Consider the following 22,759-nt stretch of genomic DNA (forward strand, 5'->3'; position numbering starts at 1 on the left):
AGCCTAGGACTCTGAGCTTTGTGAGCAAAGCTTTACTGCCTCTGGGGCCCTGAACAGTCTTCTCCTGGTAGCTTGTTGCCTTAGGAAAGAAGGGGTCATGTCTGTGTGATTTTGAACCTTGAAAGGTTTTGTGACTGGAGTGAGAGAAGGAGGCAGTAGGTACCTGCAGAAGGGAGCTGAGAGACTCTTGCTTCCCTCACAGGTGCTACAGGAGTATGTGCGCCTGGTGGAGGATGTGGAAACACGGCTGAGCCTGGCCACCAAATACAAGTGCCATGACGTTGCCATTGAGGTAGATCCTTCCTCTGTGTGTGAAGAGATGGGACAAGAGTATTTTTCTCCTTAGCTTTCCTGTGCTCTTCCATGTGCCATTGCTGTTACATGCCTTGTGGGATTTGTTTCATCCCTGTTGCTTGGAAGCAGTGGTACATTTCGTGGTGGAAAGCAAGTGAGCCAGGAGAATAGCTCCTAGTGGCTCACTTGCTGTGATGCTGTGGTGGGAACCTGAGGAGGGGATGAAGAGTTGTGGTGGGACCTTGAGGGGGGGATGAAGAGTTGTGGTGGGACCTTGAGGAGGGGATGAAGAGTTGTGGTGGGACCTTGAGGAGGGGATGAAGAGTTGTGGTGGGACCTTGAGGAGGGGATGAAGAGTTGCCCTGCTCATCTCCAGGGCACCGTCTAAATGTGTAAGTGTCCTCTTCACTCAGCTGGGTGCTGGTTTTGCTGTTTATCTAGACCTATAAGGATCTAAAGGATCGCATCCAGCTGACAGCATATAAATGCAAGGTGGAGCGAGGCTCTGCAGAAGAAGAGAAGATTAACAGCATTCTCACCAACATGGTAAGAAACATCTACTTTTTCTGCCAGAGACTATCAGAAATGGCTGTAGATTAGGTGTAAGGGCATGGCTGTCCTAGATACTTTTTATCCCTGCTGGGAAGCTAATCTTACCTTTGGGGTTGCATTCAGTATGGGAGCGAAGGGTGAAACTGATAGAAATAGCACCCTCTGGCCGTAGTTGTTCTTGTCAGGGATTGGGACTCACTAACTTGGTCCTGAGGCATCTGTGTTCAACACTGATGTTAGTCATGTCTCATTCTCTCTTTTAGCAAATCCGATGGAAGAACTGAGCACCTGTGGAGCAGCCTGCTTGGCTGCTGCTTTGCCAGTGAAAGAGGAAACTGCAAAACCCAGCCCAGTGCCAACAGAGCAACTCTGTTACTACTCATTGCATGATCAACGTTCGTCGGTTACAGTGGCTTGTGGGACAGTGGCATTCAGGCTGGTTGAAGGCAGCTGCTTAGCCATGGTACTAATCCACCAGGGTTGATTCTTTTTGGAATCTGATTCTCTTTGACTTGGCTATATAAGCCAGGCAGTGTTTTTGTTTACAGAGGAGGTGGCTGGAGGTTATGTTTGGTCTGACTGGTGCCTGAGCTCATTTTCTCTCACAAGAGGAACAGTTCAGTCACACTCATGGGTCTCTCTACCAGATAATTCTGGTCAGTCCCCGTAACACTCAAGCTGGCTTGGGCGTCCTCAGTCATGGCTGTGGCTGGAGTAAAGCCTACTGGGCTGGGTTCTCCCTGCATCAGAGTACGTTGGAGGAAAGGACCAGCTGTACCTTAAAGCTTGCTTTTTTTTTTTACCTTTTTTTTTTTTTTGCCCCCCTTTTTTTTTTTCTCTGGTTTGTTCTGGCTCACCCTAGGAAAAGAGGTGTTGTAAGAACTCCTGCAGAGAGCCAGGACAGCAGTCCCTCCCAGTATCCTTGTGCTGGCACTCTGCAGCTCTTGGAAGATCCCTTTATCAGGGAAGAACAGGCCCCTAGTGTGGAGCTGGTCAGAGCCCTGCTGGGTTGGAAGGAGAGCAAGCAGGGACCCTCTCAGTTGGCACAAACCTGCTGGTCCCAGCAGCTCTTTTCTCAGTGTTATGCCAGGAAGGATTGAATTGCACTTTCACAGAAACACAACTCCTCAGGCAACTGCTGGCTTCATCCTTCCAGACCTCACTTCAGTTCCTTAAATAAAGCTGTCTCTTTCTCCTTGGGCTGTATATTTTGTTCCCATACTGAGCAGTTCGTCACTCTGTGTGCTAATCCTGAGCAATTTATCACACCTCCCACTAAGTGAGTATGCGGGGTATTTTCTTGTGTCCTGAAAAGCACAGTGCATGTCACCGTGGAGCAGCTTTGCTTGCAGCAATTTCTTACTTCACTCCTTCAATGCTGTCAGTACAGATGAATTAATTTTAATGTAGGAGACTTTGCTGCCACAGAAGTGAAGGTTATGTGTAGTGGTGTACCAGTCTGAGGGCAGGTTTGAGTTCCAGCCTTCCTTTTTTTATTTTTTGGTATTTGTTTTGTTTTCTTCTTTTTTTTTCCTCATTGACTTATTTAAGTTGGAAGGAACCTCTTAGTTATCTAGTGCAGCCCTGCTCTAACAGGGTCATCTGGAACAGGCAGACCAGGACTGTATCTATTTGGGTTTTCAGTATCTCCACAGCTGGAGATACCTTAGCTTCTCTGGGCTACCTCTTCCTGAATTTTACCACCCTCACAGTAAAAAAGTGTTTTCTTGTCTTCAGATGGACTGTCACATTTCACTTAGTGCTCACTGCCTTTTGTCATCATTTGGCACCCATGAAAACAGTCTGGGTCCTTACTTTCCCTCTCATCAGGTATTAGACACATGAAAAGTTCCCCCAGCCCTTCTCCAAGTTGAACAGTCCAAGCTCTCAGCCTCTCATATGAAAGATGCTCTAGCCCATTAGTCATCTTTAGTCATCAGCCCTTTGCTGAACTCTCTCCAGTATGACCATGTCTTTTGTACTGAGGAACCCAGAGCTGGACACAGCACTCTGGATTTAGATGGGAAGAATCACTGGTTTTAACCTGCTGGCACCATTCATCCAAAGGCAACTCAGGATGCTGTTGGCTAGGGTGAGGTTTGCTGCCAGCTCTCCTACATGCCCCAGGCCCAGACACTGCTTGGTTGTAGGAGTTGGAAAGGTGATTAGAATGGGATTTGTCAGGGAGCAATGGGAGAAACTGAACGTACCCTTGGAGGAATCTGATGAAGCCATAAAATAAGTCTTCACATCTGTATTCTCTAAGCATAGGTCCTGGATGCCCCTGTTGTGATTTGGACAATGATACAGATGTGTAAGGAGATGTGTCAATTCAGCAGCAGGGGAGCTGTGATCTGGCTATACCTACTGATACCCTAATCTCGGTCTGCAGTTTGAAGGATGCAGTGTGCCATGTGCACCCTGAGAGCATGGGTAAGTGCTCCCCAGCCTGGGCCTGCAAATGGGGCTGCATTTACATGGACTTTTAACTGTACTTTTTTTCATAGCAATTCAGGTAGAACTCACTAAATACTGTTTTTCTGCTAAAAATATTGAAGGTATGGAAACTCCCCCCCTTTTTTTTCAGTTGGGAAGCAGAGGATGCTGTTGTACAAAAGATCATTATTTTCTTGGAAACATACTGTGCAGCAAATAATCTAGTTGTTTGCTTTTTTTTACCAGTCCTATCCCAGTGTGTTGGAGACATCAACCCTGTTCTTTGGATGCTGGCTAGTTTAACGCCCATTTTAGTTTAGTCCCACCCATTTTTGTGGCTCTTCAAAAGTCTCCTTGTAATTTGACAAAAGCCTGGTTGGTGACTGAGACTCCAGGTTGCTAAGTATTTACTCAACAGAGAAAGCATCTCCCTAAATGAATAGCAGTACTGAAACAGAGGTGGCCCTCTACTTGTTTCATGGGTGGGGGGTCCATTGTAGCAGACAAGCCGCTTGCTAGGCTCTGAATACCCAGCCAGGAGAGGAGATCAGCCTGCATCATTACAGCAACTGTGCGTATGAACTGTCAACTGCCCTGTAAACTTTTATATAAAACAAGTGCAGAGAACAGTTATCCAGGGAGATGCGTGAAATAGCAAAATCCTCTTTCTAATCATCTCAGGCAGAGAGGAAGGAGGGATTATTAAATGGCTTTTTATAGATCTTGACTGCTAGCCAGATCCTGAGGCTTGGCTGTTTCAGCCAAAGGCTTTATGTCAGCCTGCGTGAACCTGGGCCAGGCAGCTGAGCTCTCTGCCTGTTCATTACTGGCAGAGAGGCTGCCTGCTCCAGATCATTCTGCTGCTGCCTTTGCCATGTAGGAACAGTGATGGGGAGCAGCCAAAGTCCCTCTGACCTGCTCTGGGCAGGCAGTCAGTGGTCCCAGCCTGGGGGTGGTGGTTTGTGTTTCACCTGCATGTGCAGAGCACAGGTAACCATGGTGCAGTGCCTGGAGCTGCTGGTAAGTGACCCGTGCTGGTTCTGTGGGCTCTTGGGTCCCTTTCTCCTTGCTTATTACAGCAGACCTGCAGAAGCAGGGCCTTGCATGCTTTTAAACAATCAGTGCTCAACTGATAGCCTGGGCAGATGTTGCGCTCCTCTGTTGCCTCCTGGCACAGGTGCTGTCCATCTGCTCTGTCATTCAGCCTGTCGTCCAGAGCCCCTGTGTTGTGTACAGCCTTGTTACTGCCATCCCTCTCCTCAGGTAAAACAGACCATGACATTTCAAAGCCTGGATGTGCTGCTGTCATTTGGGACCTCATGGGGCGCACCTCTTTCTGCCTCTCATATTGTGAAATGTCATTGCAGACCTTGTTGGTCTGCACTGGTTGGTCACTTCCCCAAGTCTCCAGCTGCTGGAGTCATGGGAACACTTTAGGGATTCAGCTGTTTGTCTAGAAGTTGTAGACTTTGTGGCTATAAATGTAAAAACATGATCAAAAGCAGTCTCCAGGAGCAGCCCCTCTCTTCTCTGGTACACTCTTTTCGGCTGCCTTTGCAGCCCTGTGGAGAGCTGGAGCACCTTTGCTACAGTGCCATTGTAAGGCTGCAGCACCAGTGCCCCTGGCCAGGAGCTTATCCATCCATCCATGAGTGGGGGGTGAAGGGAACAGACTGCACTGCTGTGCAGACAACATGCCCCTGTAGTGCCCCAGGTAAAAGCCTTTTGCCTAAACTTAGTAGCAGTCCTTCTGAGCAGTTGCACTCAGTGGTTCCCCGGCCTATAGGATTCAAAGCTGGGTCTAGGCTGGTGATAATTTTGTTAGCTAGGAGGGCAGTGTGGGAAGAACACCCTCCTAGAGGAATCCTGCCACCATACAGCTAAAGCTGGAGTGGAAATAGCTTGCATAGAAGGGGATATTGTGCACAAGAAGTGTATGGGCAAATAGAGGTAGTATGTGTCATCTTCGTCAGTTTCTCTGATCAGCATCCCAGGGGTCACTCTTTCTTTCAGGAGCACTGCTTTCCATGTACCTGCCACCAGCTGCTAAAGAGCTGCCATTTCCCACTGTGAAACAATAGTAACTCTGAGCCTAAACAGGGGAGCAGGAGCTGAGATATGCTTTCTGAGCAAGAACATGGTCCAAAGTCTCCTCTTCCTTTGGGCTCAACTTCTATTTGCATGAACATGCTGTTCCTATTGCTGGGCTACCTCTGACCATCACTATTTCATTGTACACTTCTGCATGCATATCTAATTCTTGTGTAGCTGAATGCTCTTAAAGCAGTTACAGTGCTCATCATGCCATGATGGCTGAATTGCATAAGACTTTATATACAGCCTGTAAACTGCTCCAGTTAACTCGATGAGAATGAGCTAAAGGAAAAATGCTTGTTACTATTCATTTTAGCATCCCTCACCTTAAATGATCCTAAACCAGAGGTTTCAAATAAACCAGCTCTGATTGATAGATTGCCAGTGCAATTCTTCATATGAGTGGGAGATGAGAATATCCCTTCACACCTGCGTGCACAGTGGTAACTGACATTTGATTTTGTTTGTCCTGCAGGGAAAATAGGAGTCAATGCTGAATGGCTGGTGACCGTTTTCTCTGCAGCCCTGAAGAGCAGCACATGGCAGAGCCTGCCTCACCAGAAGGCACTGAAATTACTCAATGACCTCCGTTTCCCTTAACGCTACCCCATCTGTGCAGAGCACAAAACTTCCTGCCCACAGTTTGTGCGCAAGAGTTTCATCAGCAAAGATTTTGCCTCTTCCGTGACTCAAGAGGAGTAAGTAAAGGGTTGAATACTGAGGTACTACTTGTCCAGGCTTCCTCTTTGCTCTGAAACTTGCTTCCTCTTACAGCTGAAGCATGGGTTGTTGAGTTGAAAGACACTGAACTGTTTGTTGCCCTTAGGACTGCGTATGTGCCAGGGAAGATTGCCTTAGGTGATGTATGAGCAATAAAGGACCTGGTCCATGAGCCCGAGTTATTTTGTCCTTGGTTCCTGTTTGGCTGCTTTGTTGTCTGAAGCCAGTGATCAGGGCTGAGGCATTGAATGCAGAAAAAAATTCCTATAGGAATATGTAAAGAAGGCAGTGCTTGCAGGTAAGAACTTATGGTACTTCATGGACTGGACTCTTGAGGATGTTAGCACTGCTTGAGGGAAAGGAGTCCTGCTTGTGCAGGGTTGTTCTAGAGCCATTAGGCTCAGTTTTGCTCTGCATGGCACAGTAATGCCTGGAACACTTTAGATTCAAGTCTCCAAGTCTGATTGTTTCTCAAAGACCCCAGAAAAAGACTCGTAGTCAGACACTAAATAAAACTATTATTTACTATTAATTAGCAAGCTGCTTCAGACTGCTATTGCCCATAAGCACATCCACTTGTTCTTTCTTCCCAGAGCCTTTCCCTGGTTTTACCTGATAGCTGCAGGACTGAGTCTCCCTTTAGCCAGCTGCTGGAAATGAGTAAGCTTGTCCAGAGTCATCTTGCCCTACTATACCAGGCAGCCTTTAGAGACTGGCCTACAAAGCAAGGTGGGCCTATCAGAACCAAGACAACTCTTCCTTCAGCTGCAGCGGAGCCTGGTGTGACACTGGATGAGAGGACTTCATTCTCCATAGCTGCTTCCAACATTTTCTCAGAAAGTCCAGAGGAAACAACTATTATTCTAAACCCTCATAAACTCTAACAAAGCCTGTAACAGAAAGCTTTGCTGAGATCTCCTCCCAGGCTCCTCACAGGACTGAGGCATGTGAGAACCAGCACTGTTCACTCTTAGTGTCTCCAGCCAAATACCCAATGTACGCATTTGCTTCTATAAGTTTCACCCTTTAGGCTGCTCAGCAGACTTGCTCCTCTCTAACTGCCCAAGTCTTGCCTTATTTTGGTCTGAATTTGCTTATTACCTAGCCATCCTGGCCTACAAACTGCTTCCGTTTCTCTGGGTTTCTGTTGCAGTTTCACTAGAAAACTGAAATACAAAACCAAATTACAGTTATTCTGTAGTGGCTACAGAATAAGGGTGCAAAGAACTAAACAGGAGTGGGGCTAGTCTCTTTTTTTTCTTTTTAGTTTATTTTTCCATGGGGGATCTTGAGGCAGCCATTGATGCCAGACAATAATAATGATGTAGTCTTTCTGTTGAGACAGGTTTTCATCAGCACTTATTCATACTTCCTTGCTGGTGATAATGCACTCCACCACCACAGACTGAATGATATTTCCTTCAAGAAAGAAAAGGTAACTGGATATTCTGTACAAATCCACCCAGGACAAAGCATTTTTTATTCCCTAAATCCACTAGTTCAGCTTACAGTATTCTCTTATACTTCTTGCCATCATCTATCATGTGTTTCAGTACAATTTGCTATGATAAACCACTGCCTGGTTTTGCTTCACAGGAAATAATTTCTGCAGTGAGGCCAGGGATTAGTTACTTTTGTTGTAACTAAGCCCCTCACTTAATTACAGTTGCTGACAGCAGCTGTCACCACACCTGTATACCAGTTATTGTGTGTGCCATTTGTCTTACATCTGGGCTTTACAGTGAGCCCAGTCGGCAGACACTAAAGCCTGGGAGCTGCCAGGAAGTTGGTATCCATCACTGGTAACTAAAATATGTCTATGATTTTTTTGGTCTTTTTAATCAATTCTGAAGAAGAATTGAAAGACAGACAGTGGTACAGTCTGGTTTACAGATTCTGCTTCACTTAGCTCCTGGAAGCAAACAAAAGATTGCAGAAGAGAGCCAATGTAGGGATGTGCTTGCTGCCATCAAAATACTAAGAGCTGCAATTGCCTTTTCTACAGTCAGGAGAAGGTAGAACTATACTTCCTTGGACAAAATTCCAGATAATTATGGTGTATTCTGCTGGGCTTCTTACAAGGGTGCAAGTGCAGTGTGAGTCTCTAATCCTGCCTCTGGATGCTCTGTGATGCAGGGAGGACATCTGTTTCTACCCCAGTCTGGGCTTGTTGCAAATGAGGAACTGTAGTATAGGGCTCTAGTCCTGCTTCTTTGATAAACTGTGAGAAAGTAAGGGCATCTGCCTTCTTTCCTGATGAGGACTTTCGCTCCAGAAAGAGACCCATGTTGTCTCTGTATGGGAGGGCAATGGATCTGCTGAAGGCAGGCTCCTCAGTCCCTAGCAGCCCTTGTACATGTCGTGAAATCTCCTGAAATACAAGACAAAATATCAGAAATCCTCATTTCACAGGACAACAACTAATACCATTCATTCTGTGTCAGAGCAGCAAGAAAAAGAATGGAATTTCTGGTTTTTGGAACAATTTCATACTTGAAGTTGCAACTGAAGAAGGATCTGAACCCATAAGCCCTGTGTGATATTGTAAAGCAAAGCAGATTTCTCCAGATTTATTGTGGGGAACAGCATTGCAGCTGGTCTCTTCATGGCACATATAGCTCTGCTTTCCTCTTTGCACTTGCAGAACAAACAAGTTATGGGTGAATGAGTTGGAGTCTATTCTGTGTAATGCAAAACCACTGCTGTTTGCTAAGTTATACTGTCAACAACAGAGTCTATGCGGAAGAGCTGTAAAAACTAATTAAGCCAATAAGCCATACTGCTCAGTAAGAAAATGATGGGTGACTGAGCTGCCTGAGCCAGCTGGACCTGGAACTGTTGGTGAACAGAACCCTGCCATCATTTTTGAAGTCACTTCTGTGAATGTAACCTTCAACTGAAGCCTTGAAATACAATTCACAAGTTTTTACTGATCTTTCACAGCTTTTGCTCAAAACTTTTCCCCAGCTTTGGCGTGACTCTGAAGAGCAGTACCCTACTTTGTGTGACACCAATAGAACACCGAATCAGTATGTTCAGTGGTCTCAATATTTAAAATACCAGTAGAGTGGAATTAAAACCAGTGGCAACTGCACTTGTCCATGCTGCACAGCCTCAACATAATTCAATGTTCAGCCCTCTACCAAACTGCCATTTCCCCTAACTGCAAAAATTTTTTATCTCGCTGAGCTGATGCTATCACATTCATTTCTATAGTAACTATCTTGGTTTCAGCCAGTTATAGACTTTCATTGGTATTTCTTGTTGGCTTATGTGCTCAGGGTTATGGCCTTAACTTTGCACCTGCTCTAGTAGACACTTCCAGAAAGACCCACAGGGCCACAACCTACTCAGAGCTCTGCACACTTGGATTCTATCAAAGTTCTCTAAAACACAAATAACTAGCAGGAAAGGGCATAATCTTCAAGAACATTCAAGTTCCACTGAAGTCTGTAAGATGTTCCCAATTCAATTGCAAGCTTTGAAAAACATTACAGACAGTCTCACTCCCAAGCTTGCTGCAGTATCCTAGCACTGTGGAATTAGTTTCTACAGGAGGAAGAATGGGTTACAGCTGATATCCCTAACCCATAGCTTAGTGTTTCTCAGCAGTTAAATTACCACCATGCATAATCCCTGTATCCCAAATTGAGGCTGAGGCTTTCAAAGCCTATAAAATTATTGCTATCTTTGGTAAGTACAAATGACTAAAAAAGGCTGTCTCTGCTTGTACTAGAAATGCTCTCAAAGGGCTCCTGTCTGAAAAAATAAGGATTATAATTTGATGCCTTCTGCTCTAACCAACAAAGTCATGGCACTAGGAAAGGTTTTTGGTGGCATATTTCGTTTCAAACAGTTGATTGTGCAGCCAGACAGAACCATGGGGAAATAGCTTTTTGGTGCTCTAGAATAAAACTAGCAGTGTTCATACTATAGTCATTGGAGCATAAAGATTTTTCTCTCTTCCTGGTTATTTGAACTTTTACCTTGTGTCCTCTTGTGTTGGGGAAAGCAACTTTAAATTACGATGTGAAAAAAAGGCTTTGCGTCTGTAAATGCAGGCCTGAGTCCCTCTGTGGTTTCCAGTAGGGACAGGAAGGAAGGTAGTGAAATTTAAATCAATTTTCTTATTTTCTGAACTTTCAGGAAGCTGTAGCCCAAAACTTCAGCCTACCAGTTAGCTTAACTGTGAGAGTTTGTTAAACAAAAGATGTAGGTTTGAAAGGAAAATGACAATTACATGTTTCTAAAACAAGAAAGAGACAGATGCTGTTTGTGTTCAGCTAAGTGTCAAACAAGGAAGTAATAACATGCTGCCCTTCTGCTGCTTCAGGTTAGTGGCTCAATTGCTGCAGGTTAAATCTGACTAGATTTTTAAAAGTTCTACGAGTAAGTGGGAAATGACTGAAAAAAAGTTAATTCTGAGGGACATCCAAGCAAGGCACATGCATCTGGCTACGCAACTTCTTGGGGCAAGAGGAGCAACATAGGTTTAAAGAAAGGCCAAGCACTTCTGATGCACTTTAGGTTTCCCAGAGAGGAACCCTGCAATCTCCAGCCAGCTAAGGATCTATATCTCAAAAGACTCAAGGGATAAAAGTGTTTGGGTGAACGAATTTGGTTGTCCAGTTTCAGGCTGCCTCTCTGAATAAGCCATCTGCCTCGGTGAACAGGCTGTGGCCTAGCTGGCTTGCAAGCATAAAGGGTCAGAGATGGGCTCCGAGGGGTTGAGGGGGGGCTCCGGGACCCGTGGCCGCCCGCACCTGCATGTGGCTGAAGTCCTTGACGCCTATGGCGGGGAGACTGGAGCAGTTCACGAGGATGAGTCGGCGGCCGGTGATGCCGTTGGCCCTGAAGCACTCCTGAGCAAGAAAGCGGAGGGGAAGGCGGGTGGGCCCGGGTCGCCCTCGGCCACTGCCGGCCCTCCGTCAGCGCTCACACACGCTCACGTACACACTGAGCTCAGGGCCACCGGTGCAGGCGGGAGCTTCCCGGGCCGGACCCCGCACCTCGTACTGCGGGAAGCCGAGCTGCACCACCCACTGGGCCACCTCCTCGGCGCTCCAGGCCAGGAAGGGGCAGGCGGGCTCCATCAGCGCTGTCCCCAGGCCGCCACGGCAAAGCGTCCTTCCGGGGCCCTGTTCCCATGGCAACCGCGGCTTCCGGGAGGAAAGCCCTTGCTCCCTCCCGACGCCGCTGCGGGCGGTCAGCCTCCGTCCCGCGGGCTCTGCGGAGTGGGGTTTTGACTGCTTGCGTTGTTGAGGGGGGAGGCTGAGGAGCGAGCATCGAGGCACCACCCACGGTCAGGCTCACGTGCGCCCACTCGGCTTCTGTCGGCTTCTGTCGGCCTCTCCCGCTCGGGTGTTTCCGCCGTCGGTCGCAGCGCTTCGGCTCCAGTCGGCTCTTTCCGCCGCGGCCGGCTGTCTCCGTCGGCCCCGCGCGCGCCGGCCGCCCTCTCAGTCCTGCCCATGTCGGACGTGCTGGCGGCCGCCGCCGGCTCCCGCTTCGAGCCCCTGGCTGCTGGGGCGCCGGATGGACCCGCGGCACAGGGCCCCTCAGGTACGGGCTCGGTAGTGGAGGCAGCAGCCGGGCTGGCCGCGGGGGGCAGCGGGAGCGGCTTCCCGCTTGAGCGCTGCCCTGGCTGGGGCGAGCGCTTGCAGCCCGGCCGGGGTCCCTGAGGAGGAGCATCCCGCTCCCCGGCGGCGGGGCGGGCTGGGCTGGGCTGAGCTGCCCGAGGGGCCGTCGGGCAGTGCCTGGGGGGCTGCGGGCCCGGGGACACGTATTTTAGCGGCGGAGAACGTCGTGAGTTTCCGTGATGGGTTTCCTCCTTTCTCCCGGAGAAGCCGTATTTCCACGGCGGCAGTTTGCTCCCGTGAAAACAGGGTACCTTTGGCGAAGAGCAGCATCCGGAGTTAGTCCTTGGCTAGCATTTGCTGTACCGGGTGGGTTGGCTGCTGTGGTGCCTTTTGCTGCTGGTACCCGCGTTTGCGGGGACCCGGGCCCCGCTGTGAACGGGGTGCTGGGCTTGCCTGCTGCTCCAGCTCCCGAAACTACAGCAGCAGTTCCCGGTGTTTCTTCCCGGCAGTGGAACGAGCGAGCGCTGGTGGAGGTTTATTAGGGGCAGGATGCTCTCCCTTGTGAAAGAGGCCCCATCTAGCCGGGAGCCGGATGATCTCTGCTGGGGGCTTGGTGCTGTGGGCTGGAGGTGCCTCCCAGCTCCAGACTGACTCTTCCAAACGGCCAGCGGCTGTAAGAGAGCTGCAAAAGCTGAAACTTGTCCGTGCCCAGTTCGCTGCCTTAATGCGACCGTACAGCGGGGCAGTGGAGCGTGTACCGCAGTTGCATGGGGACAGAGCTTTCCCAGAGATCAGGAGACTCAGGGGAGACCTAGAGTCATCTTTATAGACAGTCCTTTCAGCAGTGACCTAGGAATTTCCATCCCGTCAGTGCCCTGTGGGAACCACGGCATGATTTCTTTTCCAGGGCTTTATCAGCGCGGTTTTACGTGATGAAATTTGGCCTTGTTCTGTCCTTCTAAAGCGAGGATTGGAGGTTCCTGAGCAAACCCTGCTTCCAAGAATGGTTCTGCATGAAAAACACGCATGGTTTTTTGTTCTTCCTTTCTTGGGGTTGAGGCAATTAAAAATCTTTGTTCTACAAGGTGATAGATATAGCTCAACATGAAAAACTGGTTGGCACAGCTCTTCGTTCTACAGCCATGTGACCTTGTCAACATTTGACTGCTGGCTGTGATTTTTTCATCCTGTGTATTCTTGAGACCAAAATTTGTTTCACCTTCTCTCCGTGTATTGTTTGTTGTTAGAAAATGAAGACTTAGCCCAAAAGACAGAGCCTGCAGATCAGCTGATTGATTGTTTGGAGTCCAGTACTTTGCAGAGCAGGTAGGAAGATCTTCTTGTGTATTGTGGCCCACATGCATGGCAGTCTGCTTTGCCCCTGTGACCTCCTCCATGTGGCCATTGATTCTGCATAGGTGAAGAGAAGGAACTGGAAACAGAGTTGTCTGCTTTGGGACAGCGTATACCAGCATCAGTATAGGAGAAGCTGTTCTGAGAGACTTAAGGTTGTTTTAAAACTTATGAAATGATGTTTAATAAATGGCTCAGCTGTTCAAATCACAGAGTCGTTCAGCTTAGAAGGAGCCCTGCAAGCTTTTGTAGTCCATTTTAAGAGCTAATAAACTTTCAGCAGGACATTTTCTCTACTTTGAAGGATTCCTTAATAATTAAGCATTCGCACTGTCTATAATGCTGGTGGGAGCTCAGCAGGAAAACACCTTTTACTGTTTTCTTGTCAATGTTTTGGGTTTGGTTTTTTTCTTCACTCTGTTTTCTGTGTCACACCTTCATTAATGCTGCTGATCAACCCTGTTATCAGATGTTTGGCTTGTTGCTATGTGTTTGGCCTGTGGTGTTTGTGACTGAGCAATTGCACTGGTTACAAGCAGTAATACTATATGCAGTGGAGTTTCATTTGCCATCATGCATTTGTTGCACAGGATACAATTTCAGAAATGATTTAGTTGAATCACACAGTAGATAAACCACAACCACACCGAAAAGGGGGGGGGGGGGAATCCAGAACAACCCCCACCACCATCATCAAACCACCCTTCTTGCTAAAATAGCAGATTGATGACATGTTGGTTTGATGTTAATGGCATCTGCATGAGCCTTCTTGACTCCAAACGTGTTTTTCCATCTCTTTATTATGTCCTTGAGTTTTCTTCAAAGAGATTAATACAGACTGTGAGTGACATGGCCACAGTAGATATTGGATACTTGTAGATGTATCTGATAAATTTGTCTAACTTCATCCCCATTGAAAAGAATGGGGGTTGTCCAGAAGTGTGAGTTGTTTGAAAAGGAATCAGCTGAACCCTGTCTTTGTAAACTGCTTATAAAACTTGTGTAGCTCTTGCTAATCTTTCAGTGAATGTCTTGGGCTTCAGTGGTGTCTGGAAGAAAAAAAATCCCAAGCTGTTAGCTCCTGTGTTGATGGAGAGCCTTCTGAGCAGATGTGTGGCCCTGTGGTAGCAAGTGACCAAATAACCCTTCTAGGTGTGAACATGCAACTGCTAAGCTAAAAAGCAAATGGGTTGGAAAACAATGGCGTAAAAGTTAATTTTCCTGGACTCGGAGAGGAATTGTTAGAGATCACTGTGAGAGTTCTTCCTTTAAAAAATTGTCCCTTACAAGTGTCCCTTCTTATATTGTTCATCTGCTGCCATTTTTTGTATTCTGGTATTCAGCTCATTTGAATTGTTCTTGCAGACCTTCTGGTCTATCATGCCATTCCCAGGAAAGCTTATCATACCGTTTATCATCAGAGAATTTAAGTAAGAAATGGCTTTATTTTTGGATAAAATCCCTATCCCCATAGGAGTAAAGATTTGGAAACAAAAGCCATGTTTGGCCTGTACTAGCCTTCTCTAAGGATGCAGGAAAGAACATGCCTGAGTTGAGCTGTGTATGGGGTTTTTCTGTTATTTTTTTTTTTTTTTTTAACTATTCCACACTATACTGAGAGCCTAATCCCTTGCTAATGAGAATTTCTCATTTCTGAAAGGAGACATCTGAGGAAATGCACATATTTTCTCTTAGTAGTGTTCTCATGTTTCTGATCCTTTAGTCCAAGGCAGTTGGTATTGGCTTTATAGTGCTGTGAGGCGGCTTTGCTTTTTGAAAGGACAACTGTTTCTATTCTTACTAAAGACTAGGCTGCTTCTCATGGAAGTTTCACACTGAGAGTATGTTAGAAGAGACTCTTCTGGCTTCCATCTGAGTTCAGCTGGAATGATAACTCTTTCCAGCTATAGACAATATGCAGCATTCTTTAATGTAATTTAGAAGAAAACCCTCATCAGAGAATGACTTTCAAAAATGTTTGCTTTCTTGCTCATTCTCTTCCTGCTACATATCTTTTTGTTTTAACATACCCATTTCTTCATGTCACAGTGCAGTACTTGGACCTCTTTGCTATTACTGTGCTGCTGCTCTATGTCTCATGGCTTGCTTGTCTGTGCAGCATATTCGAATATGGCAGAGAGACACCTGGGTGTTCCCTGTATCCCTGGAGGCTGGTAATAGGAAAGACATAATGGGCCACTAAAATGGAAGGCGTTTTCAGGATGGCTGTCAAAACTGTTCCGAATCTTCACTGATCCAGTTGACCTCTGATAGGGTATGCAGATATCATGTAGCAGCTAGCATAAACAAAGGTGTCTCTTCTTGAGCAGAAAGTTGCTACTGTTTTCTGTACTTGGTACAGTGTTGGTGAGCTGGCATGCTGTGTGGCGAGTGCAGGGAATCACTGCTGTCTAAAGGATGGTAAATACAAGGTATCTCACTGAAGTTGCTCCCTGTGGCTCACAAGGAAGATAGCCACCTAGAGATGAGGGCAGAACTTGCGTACAAAGGGTTGTGTGTGCACATGGCAGGTGCTCACCACAGAAGCTTGTTCCCTTCAGTCTGTTTAAATTTGAGTTCTACGGCAGAGTGATTCCTCTGCTGGCTGTGTCCCGGGTGCAAGTGCTGAATTGTAGTGCTCTTCATCTGAAAGGTCACAGACTGGGTCGCTCGTGAATGCAGGCACGACAGAGGATTCCAAGGAAGGAGCTGGCACTTTGGAGGACCGGGAAGTGTCTGAACTAGAAGAGAAGCTGCCTGATGAAATCCAGTCCCCCAAAAAGGTAGGTGTGTGTTTCTTATGTCTGAAAGCAAGGACAGAGGTGCAGCAATAGTTCTTCCACCCTACTGCTATCTTATGGCTATGGGATTGAGGCCTTAAAGGTTGTGTTAAGACAAAAGTAGTATTATAACACAGATTCAGTCTGATTTGCAAAATCCCTCTGTGTCTTTGGCTAGTCCTCATTTCCTTGCAGTTTTGGATTGCTAAGGCTTCAAGGTGATTCTTACTTTTTGCCTCTTGTTTGGGGCTTCTGGGAATTCCCTTGTTGCAGGTTCGTGGAAGAAGGAGCTGAAAGTGACTGCTGTCTTTTGTTTCATTTAGTGAGCAGCCAATTTGTTTGTGTTACAGATACAGTTGGGAAAACCCACACAAGTAGCACCCAGCTCAGGAGCTGTGAGCTTGCATATATGAGGAAAGAGGGCTGGCCCTAGTCAACCAGATTCACTTTTAACTAGTATGCAGCAAAGGACAGCTTGATTGTAGCTGTAGTATGGATGCACATAGAGCTGAAAGGCTTTCCCTAGGGAAATTGTGTCTTAGGAAATTTTTCCAAGTGTCATAATCTGCAAAGCTGTTGCTTTGTTGAGAGGTGACAGTTAACTCTGAGGCAGATGCAAAGATGTGCCTGCCCAGGGACTCACAGGGAGGCCTAGGGGTGTGTGATTTGTGAGACTAACACAGCATTTGACCTCAAAGTTCAAGGCTTTGATGCTGTGGGGGAAAAAAGGCAGAGAGGTGTCTTGGAGCTAGATAGTTCTTTTTAACTAATAGAAGTTTCTGCAGGGTCTGACTTGGCTTCAGAAAGGTGCCTAAATTACTAATATGCCATTTTAAATCCAGCTAGGGACTTTCTTACCGTGATGGTCTTTGTGACTGTGCTTCTTATGTGCTTTGTGCAGGAAGCTGTTGTTCGAATGACCAACTACCATGTACCTCAAGGAGCAGGAGATATAGTCATGATTCAGTCAGATCACACTGGTGCTGTGGATATCCTTTCAGCTGAGCTGGAGACTGCAGGTCTCCTTGGTGAACAGAGGAAAGGTGAGTCCTGAAAGGACATTTTAAGTGCCTGTCCTGCCTAGAGAAGAAGAGCAGAGGCTATCCTTGAGACACTGCTAATTCCTGCCAGAAATTGGGGCTCTTGGATAGTGAGTAGGAAAGCTTCATGTCCAGGGTTTCTGGGGGCAGGCTCTAGAGTGCGAAAGCCTTATTGGAAATAGCTTCAGTGTTTCAGGTAACAGTTTGTCAGTAGTGAAAAGTCAGGTGAGCCCACGATCTTTTCTCTTGTCTCAGCTCAGCCTCCCCCTCTGGCTCCACCCACCATGTGGACCACTGAGAAGACAAAGGAATTCAAAGCCAAAGTGGGAAGGGAGAAGAATGGCCGGATGGTGGTGAAGCGAGGCGAGGTGGTGACAGTCCGCGTGCCAACCCATCCTCATGGGAAATGCATTTGCTGGGAGTTTGCTACAGATGACTACGACATTGGTTTTGGAGTCTACTTTGACTGGACCACAGTTACTAGCACTGCTATTACCGTTCAGGTCAGCGAATCCAGTGATGAGGAAGATGAAGAGGAGGAGGAGGAAAATGAAGGTTAGTGCAGAGCTTATAAGGGTTAATTTGTGGTGCTTGCTGATATGCTGCTGAGACTGTCAGATGTTGTAATTTCCATCTACTTTGTTTACTCAGCCCATTTGTTATCTCTGCAGCCTTTTGCATTCTTGGTTAGGCTGTGATGAGAAAGCACTTAGCCCTTCCTGCTTCAGTGTATGTCGGTGGCTGTTCTTTCCCAAGAGCATTCTTAAAATTGAACACATTGAAAAATAAGATCAGAATTCACTTGTTCAACTTGTAGCTGATAAAAAGATCAGGGTCTCAAATTTTAACTTAGCCAGTTTTCTTAACCTCGCAGGCTGAGAAATTTCTGGTGGTGAGTAGAGTCAAAAAGGTTTTGTTTCTGGGCTTTTTGGTTGGTTGTTTTGTTATTGGGGTGTTTTTTGTTTTGTTGGTGGTTGTTTTGTTGTTCTGGTTTTTTGTTTGTTTTTTTTGTTGTGTTTCCTGCCCCCCTCCCCCCCCCCCCCATCAGTAGCTCCCGCTGACTGCATTTTAGAGGATTGCTCTCTGTGTCTTTGTACTTGTGAAACACAGTGATGTTGCCTGTTCTGTGGCTTCAGTGTATGTGTGACCACAGTAGCTGGGGAGTTGGTGTCTGAAATAAATTTTGCAGGTTTTTCAATAAGGGCTAAATTTCTGTATGAGGAATCCTCTTGGAAAAGTGACTGAAGACATAAACACAGTGAGGTTATAGCTAAAAGCTTTCCTGCCTTTCTTTTGCTTCAAGCCTGTATCACTGGTCCAGTACTGTGCATATAAAGTAAGGTGTCTAAAAGGTAAGTCCAGGGAGAGGAGACCAGGCTGGCAGGCAAGTGGATGCTGTCCCATCTGTATTCCAAAGAGAACTGGTTCTTGGCATGTCCTTTGTCATGGTAAGGAAAGCTGGACTTAGTGGGTATTACTTGCAGAAAGGTCAGAGCAGACACTGTGGATAATGCTGTCACAGTTAGCCAGCCATATACTTGCATGCCTCTGCTGCATTCTTGTCTTGATCTTTTTCTGGATAACCTAGTAGCTTAACTGGCTCTGGCTTGCTTACTTGTCTCCTCTCTCCCATTCTACTTACTTATCTCCTCTCTCCCATTTAGGACTTGCCCCTGTTGGTGATGTGGAAAGAGGCTCCAAAAGCTATCTGCGGAACCGCTACGGAGAGATCATGCCAGTATATCGGAGGAACAGCCATCGGGAGGTGCAGGCAGGCAGCCACGAGTACCCAGGCGAGGGCATCTACCTGCTGAAATTTGACAACTCATACTCTCTCCTCCGCAATAAGACTCTGTTCTTTCATGTCTATTATACTAGCTGAACTAAAGGGAAGGGCAGGGACGGCAGGCAGGTAATGGTGAATGTAGCAGGCTGCCACCCAACCCTGGTACTGCCTGATGGGCACTGCTGTGTGACGGAACCAAGGCACAATTCTGCTGGCTCTTCTTCAGACACTAACTGGTTTCTCCCCACACCCTCCTTCCCTTCTGTCCCAGTGGTAAAAGGTGGCTGTGTCTGCCTGGTTGTCCACAGGCAGCTGCTCTTTCTGTAAAACTTTGGGAGATCTGCTCTGTGCAGGCATCGGGCTGGGCCTTCATGTCACAGCTGGTAAATGCCCAGAGGCCAAGTTCAGGTGGTCGTGGTTGCGATCTGTTGCGCTGGTACAAAATGAAGTGAAAATATTTTTGATCTGTTACTATTTTGTGAGTAACTTTTCCAACTTTCCTGCTGTATCTGCATCACTAGAGGGTAGCTGTCAGTCGCAGTGAGCCAAAAGCACAGCTGGCTTGTCACCTGGCCACCTAGTTGTCATCACCTACCACCACTACATGTCACCAGCACCTAGTGCTTCCTCCACTCATGAGGGTGGGGGCACAGATGGCTAGCGGAAGCCCCTGCTGCAGTGGCTTGGCCGTACTACAACAGGCAGCCCCGAACAGCAGTCACAGCATGTGTTTGAACAGGGGTGGAGAGAGGGTGCACACCTACAAGTCCATAAGAAGGTTTCCCTACAGATTAAGAATTGGATATTACACCTGTTGATTGTAGGGGTATGTGGATGATTAAAACTTCGGTGACTGCCAAAAGTTTTTCTGTAACCCAGATGCGAAGGAGAAGAAATTACTGCTGTGCTCAGTAAATATGAGAAGGTTGGAGTGCAGCCAAAAAATAGGAAGTATTTCACGGTAGCAGCTTGTTGGTTCATTGGTATTGCTGCCAGCTGGATAATACTGTATGTAGCAAGGAAAAAAGGCTCCCCAGAGAAGTGTAGCTTGTCTGCTGCTATTGCTGTTGCAAAGGTATTGTTAGAGAAGAACATCTCTGCTCAGAAACTTGAAAGATATTGGATTTAAACAATCCTTTCTGTGTACCAGAATCAGCAAGGCCATTGCTAACACTGATTATGTGGTAAAGGGTGGAGTTCCTTGGCATGCTTTTGTGACTAGTGGTGGCATTGGTGATCACCTTCTGCTCAAATATTGGCAGAGTTGAACAAGGATTAAGTTAATCCTTCAGAGATGAATTTTAAATCATGTTTATCTGTAACTTGTTTATTTTAATACTTTCAAATCGAAATCATTCTCTTTTCTAAGAATACTGCTGTATTTACATTTTTTGATACCTCTGCAGAGACACACAATAGCTGTTTGCATGGTAATTCCAGTAGAATTCTGAGTTTTAAATCCTCCCGGTAAAGCACCCTTACTTGTTCCTTCTATTGAATGATGGACAAACCGATTTTGGGTAGTCAAAGCCAAAGACTTCACTCTCATAGGAGGGATGCATATTTCTTATTAAGGATATATTGTAATGCTGTGCAGTTTGCTCAATATTCAAACTCTTCTTTTAACTATCTCTGCTTACTTATTCCCTGCCATGGAGCAATTTAGTACGTCAAAATGGTAAGAGAGAGATTAGTCAGTCTACAACAGAGCAGCCCAAGCTGGGAGCAGGAGGAGTGGAAATGCAAAGCACACTGGTTGCAGCACAGTGGTTTTCTGGGTGAGCAGGCAGGGAGCAGAGTTGGTCAGTGTAAAGAGCAGAGCTGTTGCTGCTTTGGGCTCTGAAAAAGAAAGCGCACCTTGGTGAAGGGGGGCTGCAAAGTTGCCTTATTCAAATGGGGCAAACACAGGGCAACCTTGCAGGGAGACAGAACAGTATCAGTATACAGAGCTTGGTATCTGTCAGAGTAAGATGTTCTTTCATTTAGCAGCTTGGGGAGGACTATTCCTGCCTCTAGGCTCTCCTGGGGGACATGAAGGACCATCCTGTGGCCTTTGTACAGCACTTGGATCAGGCCTGAGCAATGTGGGTAAGGTGCTGTCTTTTTTTCTTTTTTTTTTTATAGTCCTTGTCTATCAAGTTCCTAGACACTAAGCAGAATAAGATAGGAAAGACCCTTCTGTCTGAACACACTGTCAGCACTGCCGCACTCAATGACTGCCTTTGGTCCTTTGCTGGGAGTTCCACAGAACTGCGGGTTAGTGTATGATGCACTGTCTGGCACCTACTCCACTTTATAATTAGGATTTATTTACAATGAAGTCAATTACTGATACTCAGGTGCACAGCTTATTGCAGGCTAGTGGGTTGTCTCCACTAAAATACTGTTTCCCTTACAGCATGGCCTTCCTGTTGCTAACTTGAAGCTACTTCCCCCTCCTGTCCGTGTGTTGCTCACATTAACATTTGAAGTACATTTTGTCATGTTGTAGGAAGTATGGCCTGCCTCACAACCAATTTTGATCCCTCACTGGCATGTAAATAGTATGTGCTAGTTTTCAAGCCATTAGTGGGTTTGGTTTAGATGAGTTGCACTGCAGATGGCAGTCCTATTGCTCAGTTCTAGCCTTCTAAAGTGTGGACCAACCTATAAGGCAGCTCAGGTCACTTGTTAAGAACTGTGCCCATCTCCTTGTTTCACTGACTTAAGACCACTTAAGCATTGAATATGGTTTGTCATCCCATCCAGCATGTGCCTGGACTGCAAATGCAGTGTGCCCATAGACAGGCCTTCTGCAGTGGAACCAAAAGCATTTGGTGTGTTACTCACACCAGAAACTTAAGTTTCCTAGAAGTGTCTGCTATCTCTTATGAACACAACATAGTTTTAGGCACAGAGTATTTCATCTGCAGGAAACAGAAGCTTCACGGTTGTACAGGATAATTCCTCTTTTTGCTTATGCTTTGTTAATTTCTGCATTACATGAGTATGTTTTTTCTCGGGTATTCAGATAGCATCCATTACGCAGGTGACAACTTCTCATTGGAAGAGTCTATAGTCTTCATTAATTTCCAATAACTCCAATAGCTTGTCTGTGTGGCTAGTGATTAATAGCAGCCATACCCATTCAAAATCAAACCCATTGTTGGTTCAGACAAGTAACGTTATTTTTCATGCCTTCTTTTTTTGCTTGGTGGATCTCCTGGATTTGTATCCAGCTCTGCTATCTGGCTGAGGCAGTGATGGAAACCCTTCTATTTACAGACTTTTGGAACTAGACTTTGGGTCTAGAAAGAAAAATCAATTAAAAAGGGAGTTGAAATTCAGAGAGGGAAATTAATCCTTGAGAAGGGAAAATTCCTCCCTTGTTTCCGTGGAAAGAAAATGTCAGGTAGGTTTTTAAAATGTGTTTTTTCTCCCTGTTTATTGTCGAGAAATAAAAAAGTTAAATCAAGGAAGAAGCTTCTTTGCATTTTGGGTTTGCTTTTGTGAAAGCACAAAATTGTTTTCCATTTTGTTTTGAGTATAATTTAGATCTAGAAATAAGGTCTATGTGTTCAGCCAGAGATAGGACAGTCATGTAGTGCAGGACTTGCAAAAAAATTAGATTGTATCATTGTTCATTTATAACAACGGGTACAATCTGGTGGGCATTTTTTTATGCCGAAGGTCATAAGATCTCCATTGTTGTTGGCTTTGTGTGATCTTTGGGGTTTTTTGGGTTTGTTTTTTTGTTGGTTTTTTTTTTTTTTTTGTTGGTTTGTTGGGTTTTTTTTTTTCCCTTTAGGTGTTATGTAGCAGCAGGAGTTTAGAATGGATGTGTTTTACTGAGGACAGTGAAAAATCGCTTAAATCAGGGACCACTTGTACTGATTTAATTTACTCACAAACTCTTTGGAGGCCTGTAACATAGACTCTTGTGAAAGGATATTGGTGTCAGATTGATTATTGGTAATGAGCCACTTACATGAACAGGTAAGATGAAAATGCATAAGAGAGAGAGCTTAGTTGTCTGACTTCAGGAGCTAAGAAGAAAGTGAAGTTTCTATGCAACTGAGTGTAAAGACAGCAGCACACCTTTCTTTTTTGCTCTACCCTGTGCACTCTTCTCCTTGTAACCATGTGTGC

At 46.1% G+C, this 22,759-nt stretch overlaps 4 protein-coding genes across 11 annotated transcripts in view; 3 read left to right on the forward strand and 1 right to left on the reverse strand.

Moving 5' to 3' along the window:
* VIPAS39 (VPS33B interacting protein, apical-basolateral polarity regulator, spe-39 homolog) overlaps positions 1 to 6,274 on the forward strand; it is an 18,526-nt gene extending 12,252 nt beyond the window's left edge. Inside the window, exons 18-22 of one of the 4 annotated variants that reach the window (XR_010613998.1) lie at positions 203 to 292; positions 736 to 840; positions 1,110 to 1,309; positions 3,113 to 3,279; positions 5,852 to 6,274. Coding sequence is in view for 1 of the 4 variants with exons in the window: in XM_065685982.1 (XP_065542054.1) it covers positions 203 to 292; positions 736 to 840; positions 1,110 to 1,130 (216 nt within the window). In the remaining 3 variants the exon portion in view is untranslated. Of the gene's footprint in view, positions 1 to 202; positions 293 to 735; positions 841 to 1,109; positions 2,042 to 3,112; positions 3,280 to 5,851 lie in introns of those variants that run through there. The other 3 variants (XR_010613999.1, XR_010613997.1, XM_065685982.1) reach the window with 3 other exon arrangements.
* Positions 3,276 to 7,686, forward strand: NOXRED1 (NADP dependent oxidoreductase domain containing 1). Its single transcript, XM_065685790.1, is given in 6 exon segments — positions 3,276 to 3,279; positions 4,362 to 4,551; positions 4,857 to 5,161; positions 5,852 to 6,074; positions 6,690 to 6,718; positions 6,721 to 7,686. Coding segments are annotated over 6 exon segments (1,011 nt in total). The 3' UTR covers positions 6,981 to 7,686.
* On the reverse strand, positions 6,602 to 11,538 carry SAMD15 (sterile alpha motif domain containing 15). Of its 2 annotated transcripts, XM_065685991.1 has the most exons (4): positions 11,106 to 11,538; positions 10,860 to 10,958; positions 8,176 to 8,467; positions 6,602 to 7,515 (listed from the first exon to the last, which is right to left on the reverse strand). In XM_065685991.1, the coding sequence occupies exons 1-3, from the start codon at positions 11,187 to 11,189 to the stop codon at positions 8,201 to 8,203; spliced, it is 450 nt and encodes a 149-aa protein (XP_065542063.1). In that variant the 5' UTR covers positions 11,190 to 11,538; the 3' UTR covers positions 6,602 to 7,515; positions 8,176 to 8,200. The 2 variants fall into 2 exon arrangements, with proteins under 2 accessions (XP_065542063.1, XP_065542062.1); XM_065685990.1 differs by having other exon boundaries at positions 6,602 to 8,467; positions 11,106 to 11,536.
* TMED8 (transmembrane p24 trafficking protein family member 8) lies at positions 11,398 to 19,102 on the forward strand. Of its 4 annotated transcripts, XM_065685986.1 has the most exons (6): positions 11,477 to 11,655; positions 12,920 to 12,998; positions 15,679 to 15,808; positions 16,707 to 16,848; positions 17,101 to 17,400; positions 18,510 to 19,102. In XM_065685986.1, the coding sequence occupies exons 1-6, from the start codon at positions 11,565 to 11,567 to the stop codon at positions 18,725 to 18,727; spliced, it is 960 nt and encodes a 319-aa protein (XP_065542058.1). In that variant the 5' UTR covers positions 11,477 to 11,564; the 3' UTR covers positions 18,728 to 19,102. The 4 variants fall into 4 exon arrangements, with proteins under 4 accessions (XP_065542061.1, XP_065542058.1, XP_065542059.1 ...); XM_065685989.1 differs by lacking the exon at positions 12,920 to 12,998 and having other exon boundaries at positions 11,398 to 11,655; XM_065685987.1 differs by lacking the exon at positions 12,920 to 12,998 and having other exon boundaries at positions 15,708 to 15,808.
* The last annotated feature ends 3,657 nt before the right edge of the window (positions 19,103 to 22,759 follow it).

The sequence above is a fragment of the Lathamus discolor genome, chromosome 6, assembly GCF_037157495.1.
Source record: "Lathamus discolor isolate bLatDis1 chromosome 6, bLatDis1.hap1, whole genome shotgun sequence".
Classification (NCBI taxonomy): Eukaryota; Metazoa; Chordata; class Aves; order Psittaciformes; family Psittacidae; genus Lathamus; species Lathamus discolor.

What these genes read in the sequence shown, in the direction of transcription:
- SAMD15 (XM_065685991.1), bottom strand. Translation starts at nt 11,189, where the DNA reads ATGGAGCCCGCCTGCCCCTTCCTGGCCTGGAGCGCCGAGGAGGTGGCC. An exon ending in TCGGCTTCCCGCAGTACGAG is followed by an intron (nt 10,959 to 11,105) that starts GTGCGGGGTCCG and finishes TTTCTTGCTCAG; the next exon opens with GAGTGCTTCAGGGCCAACGG. An exon ending in AGGACTTCAGCCACATGCAG is followed by an intron (nt 8,468 to 10,859) that starts GTGCGGGCGGCC and finishes CTTGTATTTCAG; the next exon opens with GAGATTTCACGACATGTACA.
- TMED8 (XM_065685986.1), top strand. Translation starts at nt 11,565, where the DNA reads ATGTCGGACGTGCTGGCGGCCGCCGCCGGCTCCCGCTTCGAGCCCCTG. An exon ending in CGCGGCACAGGGCCCCTCAG is followed by an intron (nt 11,656 to 12,919) that starts GTACGGGCTCGG and finishes GTTTGTTGTTAG; the next exon opens with AAAATGAAGACTTAGCCCAA. An exon ending in CCTTGGTGAACAGAGGAAAG is followed by an intron (nt 16,849 to 17,100) that starts GTGAGTCCTGAA and finishes CTCTTGTCTCAG; the next exon opens with CTCAGCCTCCCCCTCTGGCT.